Consider the following 5,704-nt stretch of genomic DNA (forward strand, 5'->3'; position numbering starts at 1 on the left):
TCACCCTTTGCGAGACAAAGATCTCGAACATCGTAGAAAAAAGTCCTAACTAACCAGTCAAGTGAAAGGAGCCTCTTAAGGGTTGGGTTCTAGTGGCGGGCTCTTGGGGTCGTCCGGACCCATATCTGATAAAAGTGGTGGCCTGGTTGTTCCCACACCCCCTTATCATGCATGAATCGTCGAATTGAATCTGTACAATTTCTCAAGCTATAAACAGCTTATAAGTTGTTTCAGAAAAACTAAGTTAAACAACTAGTAATTATCTACAGAGATTTTATTTATCATACTTACGAGTTCATATATTTTAAATTCTTAAGTCCGACTTTTGATAAAGCTAACGAAGCATTCATAATTTTAATGACCAGGGATGTAAGCATCAAAGGCACTAGCTTCACCTTAAAGATAACAAATACCCACATGGATAAAAGCCTTGCTTCATGCAAAAGCTTCTACCTTCCAAGACTAAATAACAATTGTGTAATATGTATGCTAAACTGAGCTTTCATTTTTAATTCTTAATTAATTAAGCTTGACAATTGGACCAAAACATTTTATTTTATTTATATAGAAAATAATTTCAATTATTGTTTATCCACTTATAGAAGAAAAATAATTAATATGAATAAAAATCAATAAAGAAAAGTCCTTGATTAAGAAAAAAAGAGAAAAAACGACCACAGTGGGAGTCGAACCCACGACCTTCTGATCCGAAGTCAGACGCGCTAATCCACTGCGCTATGCGGTCGTATAATGCTTGTTCTACCATATAAATTTATAGACTATAGTCTTCCATAAAATAATATATTTTGTTTTTAATATATTTAACGACTAAATAAACTACTTAGGATCTTTTGGTATGGTGTATTAGGAAAAATAGTCCATGTATTACGTATGATATTATTTAGTACTATATTTCGTAGAAATTTTGGGCCTATGTATAACTAATTCATGTATAACCCCATTTGGTGGTATTAGTAATACATAGAGTATGATTTAATACCATGGGATTAATTTATCTAAAGACAAAAATACCCTTCAAATTCTTTCAATCATTTTATTTATTTTCTTGATTTATATTTGTAATAGTAAATTTAGTTAAATAAATTAGTTTACAAATTTTATTATTTAAAGAGAGATGTTTGTTTCTAAATAAATCAACTACAAATCAATAGTACAATATTTGAAATGTAAGATATTTACATTTACTAATTGAAAAGGCAAATATATGACCACATTACGTTGGTGATCTTAATTGATTATATTATTTATTGATATATATGTGGTTTTTGAATTATTTGTATTGTGAACAATTTATAAAATTACATACATATCTAAACTACAACTTCCACTTTATGTGTAAACATAGATGATTTATTCTATTTTACTATTATTTATCGTCTTTTTTATTTAAAAGTAGATGGTCTATCTTTTTTAAATTTAAAAATTGATGTTGTGAGTGATCAATTTATTAATATGACAATTATTTACCCTCAAATAATTTAAGTGAGAAAATAGCAAACATGACAACAAAATTGTTCTTCTCCTAGCTAGTTAGAAAGCCACAAAAAAATAATATATATTGTCCAATAGTTATCTACCTTGACCCAATTACATAAAATAAAAAATCTCATAATTATTCAAGAATATAATTGGAAAAAAGCTTGTTGCAGATTTTTAATCCAAACACAAGATTAAGTGGGAAACAATGAACCAAACACTAAATAAAAAATAAACAATGCATTACTAATACTTGCTTTACTAATCCATATATTACTAAATTGTTTTTCTTTTCAAAAAGCACAAACAATGATAAAACCAATTTTAACGGGCAACATAGAGATGTGGAAAAATGACGACAAAGATTCATAATATCAAACCCATAAACCTGCAACCCGCCCCACATCAATTCAAAAGAAAAATACTTCAACCCGCCCCGCCCCATTGCCTTCCCTACATTTACAACTAATCTCAATAGGACCTATAACAATAAACGGAGGACTATATCGAGCATTAAGACCTGAAGTTAATGTCCTTAAAAGCATTGGACGTAGAGTCATTTCCTCTCCAAGCATGGCATGCTTAACATAGTTTAACAGTGCAGCTCTCTGTCATAGATTCTAAGAGCATTTGTACAAACACAGCAATTGAAAGCTCACCATGAAACGTCCTATCATGAGATGAAACTAGGAGCATGATGCTGATTAAATAAGCTTGTAAAAGTACTAAACAGCTAAAGGAGCAGATAGTATAAAACTGAAAGATTAAACCATATTTTCGTATACATTTTATTAATGTGGCACCAAACTGGGGATGCCTCCCATGTATAACTCACAAGTGACGTATATGCTATATCATTGGAGACATTGTACAACAGACATCCTGCAAAAGATGTACAATTACCCTCTGACAACATGAATTAGCCTACAAAAGCGCAAAAGATAAACTATGAAATTTCAATGGCATTATGATTTCTGTACACTTCTCTTTCATCTCCACCTTAATACTTGAAAGAGTCTAGGAATAGTCCAAGAGTCAGCCCGGTTTTCCAATAATTGAACATAATGATGATGCTCCTTACCCCATCAATTAAAGGAATAGATCTATACATGAGAGCTCCAATGCCCTCCACCACAGCCACAGCTAATCCAGAAGAAATAATATCCCAATCGCCTGTCTGCCCTATTACAGTGGCAAATGCGGTTGCACAATAGAAACCCACTAAGAAAAACAGCAACTTCATTGGTAGGTTTTTCCTCAACACCTTAATTCTGGTATCTAGTTTGACTAGAAGAGCCTCTATGGCCCTAATAAGTCGAGTCCCACCGCTACCGTTGGTTGTAGGAGAAGATTCTAATCCGCTGCCATCTGCAGCACTTCTTATAGACCACACCCGCCTCCTATATTGGAATTAAACTCTGAGATACATGGGTAGAAAAGTCTCATTTATAAGTCTCTGAGCAAGGATCTAGCACTAAACAAAGATTAGCATAGCATATGTTTTCTTGCAAACCCTGGCAGGAACTTTCAAGGTACTTAGTTATTTGAACAATGTAAAATAGCTCAAAAGAGAGACTTTTTAGATTTTCCCAAATAGTTGGTAACCAAAGCTCATCGCAATTAGGGCTAGGGAAACTTGTGGGAGTGCATACAAGAAGAAAACTTGGACTCGGGAATGGAAGTAAACTTGGACTTAGACAAGACAAATGTATATTTGCAGAAGTTATTCAAACGTAAACCACACATAGTTGGAATCGGTTACTTTGAGTAGAAATTTGCAAACAAATTATTCAGAAAATGATGTCCACTTTATGAAATGATGTTGACATTCTTTCTTTCCGAGAATAATTAGGAAGATAACATTCTTTCTTTGGCAAAGAACTCACGGCGATCTCTGGGAAAACCACACGACTGCTCCTGAAAGATAGATGAACACATAAAACAACTATTGATCAAAATTTTATTTCCTTTTTGTCTGAATCACATTCTTTCTTTCCGAGTATAATTAGGATTTCTATCTTCCAGCCTCTCAGTTTCTTGTACTAATGAAGAATGCTAAGAGAGAATCTTCTAATGATCCTTAATCCTTATATCTTGGCTTCTCCATACGGCACAATAACCAGTACTGCAATTGACAAACTAGGTAATGGAGAACCCTTGATATCTTTGCATATTGTTGCTTATTGAAAAAGAGATTTGTTTTTTTTATCATTATTGAAAAAAGAGGTTTTTCTGTAAGGGAAATTAAACCTGGGAGAACCTGCTGATATCATACATTGGTTCCTTCTTATGCATGCTATCCATTTGTTGTGGAGGGGAAGGGGCACAACCATCAAGCTACATCAAATTTTCACATGACAAAGGGAAAAACTCACTTGAAATTTCTGAAAGAATAAGGCTGGACAATATGAGTAAAAGATAGCTGGAAATGCATGATTCTGCCTAATGAATGTGCAGCTCTCCTAAGGCAGACAGCACCATTAAATCTTGATATAGTATGTTCAGCACTCAAATGCTTAGAAATTGTGGGACAGCTCGGTAAAGGCAGTTTGGCAGCCATGCTTTGTAGGAATCTGTTAAAACAAAACACAAGGATCAGCAAGAACCATGAAGAGTTATTCCTATCTCCCAGAAGAGGGTCCAGAAAAATTTGGAAAATGATATATTGCATATGTGTTTCTTACTCCTGGAATGATTCAACATTGAGGAGTATGTAAATGAGACAAAAGAAACACTTACTGTCCCATTGTTATGCAACACAGTTATTATTTTCCTTTTTTAGACAATGGTGTCTAAGACAGCTTACGAGTACCTCAATTAATTAACGATAGTCTATTAAAGCCCACAAGCACAAGTGCTGAGTAGACCAACCCATAAACTGAAGCAAATGAGCTCACGTGTGTTGTAGCTTGGATTCAAACCTGGAATCTCCAGGTTGTTACTCCTATATCTTAACTACGGAACTGTCCAGGGATATTCATTTCAGTTTAATGAAGCATAGCAGCCCATACAATTTACAAGATTGAACTCCCTCCTATTACACCTATCCTAAGTCCTGTCTAGAATTGGAAGAATGCTAAACAAAGATACTTCAGCACAAATTCACCAGGAAAGTTGAAGCTTGATGAGAGACGGGTGTTGAGAGACAATCAAATGCAAATTGACCACAAAAGTCTCATCAGAAGGTAGACTAACCATGTATGGGAATATGAAATTAACGGAGTATTAAAGCTTACTTAGATTTCAATTATAGCTTCAAATCAGTACTATATTACATCAATGTGGCAAGGTTCTGTAATCAAGAAACAATTTTAAAATCAGCTTGATGACACTAAGCCACTAACTTATCAGAGAGCATAATACTAAGTAGATATATTTACAATTCTACGTTTTTCACCATAATACTAGTTTCTGGAGCTTCAACAATTGCTTCTTACGGGTATATTGAAGACACAACACCATTTTCTTATCTTTTCATCGCTATCTACTCTAGTTACAGAATCTAAATTTGCTAACATTACGGCTACAATAATACATTAATTAACAGCAAATGCAAGTAATTAATCATAAAAAAAGACATAAAAATGTAATCAATTAAGCTGTCATGGGTGAAATTTATGGAATTGAGAAATGATAAAACTAGGTTTTTTTTTCCAGGGGAAAGATGAAGAATCAGAAGAAGAGCTCAATACCTATCGGCTTCAAATCCTCCCGTCAATTTCCTGTGGCGACGCCGGTGAGAGAAGCCACCGTCAATCGTCTCTCCCGCCGACCAATTATACAGTCGGAACAGCGTCATTAGTTGCCATTTTGTTAAATTCTCCTAAATAGTTACCGAGAGATTATACAATTTTAATTATATAGTCCACTTGTATAAAAAAAATTTGATACAATTTACATTTTGAATATTATATATAAAAAAATCAATGAAACTTTTCTACGTGGTGTAGCTCAATTGGCGAACTGCTACATGTTAACTTTCCCCGTAAAAATTCTAATTTTTGAATTGTTGAAGACTGTGACGCAATATGACACTATTTTAATGATTATTGATCAGGGGCGGACCAACGTGCAGTTCAGGGGTTTATTCGAATCTTCTTCGTTAAAAAATTACATTATATATATAAGATAAAAATTTTAATTTATGTGTATATATTTAACATTGAACCCCCTAAGCATAAGTCAAAGGACTAGTTCAGTGGCAAAT

General features: G+C 33.7%; 1 protein-coding gene and 1 non-coding gene across 3 annotated transcripts; both read right to left on the reverse strand.

The window, feature by feature from the left end:
• Positions 1-671: 671 nt before the first annotated feature.
• Positions 672-745, reverse strand: TRNAR-UCG (transfer RNA arginine (anticodon UCG)). The gene has a single exon. It is a non-coding gene; the product is annotated as a tRNA-Arg (tRNA).
• Positions 746-2,253: 1,508 nt separating this feature from the next.
• LOC129877666 (ycf20-like protein) lies at positions 2,254-5,378 on the reverse strand. Of its 2 annotated transcripts, none has more exons than XM_055953190.1 (3): positions 5,190-5,376; positions 3,873-4,070; positions 2,254-2,897 (listed from the first exon to the last, which is right to left on the reverse strand). In XM_055953190.1, the coding sequence occupies exons 1-3, from the start codon at positions 5,294-5,296 to the stop codon at positions 2,498-2,500; spliced, it is 705 nt and encodes a 234-aa protein (XP_055809165.1). In that variant the 5' UTR covers positions 5,297-5,376; the 3' UTR covers positions 2,254-2,497. The 2 variants fall into 2 exon arrangements, with proteins under 2 accessions (XP_055809165.1, XP_055809166.1); XM_055953191.1 differs by having other exon boundaries at positions 2,764-3,414; positions 5,190-5,378.
• Between the last annotated feature and the right edge of the window lie 326 nt (positions 5,379-5,704).

This window comes from Solanum dulcamara, chromosome 12, assembly GCF_947179165.1.
Source record: "Solanum dulcamara chromosome 12, daSolDulc1.2, whole genome shotgun sequence".
Classification (NCBI taxonomy): domain Eukaryota; kingdom Viridiplantae; phylum Streptophyta; class Magnoliopsida; order Solanales; family Solanaceae; genus Solanum; species Solanum dulcamara.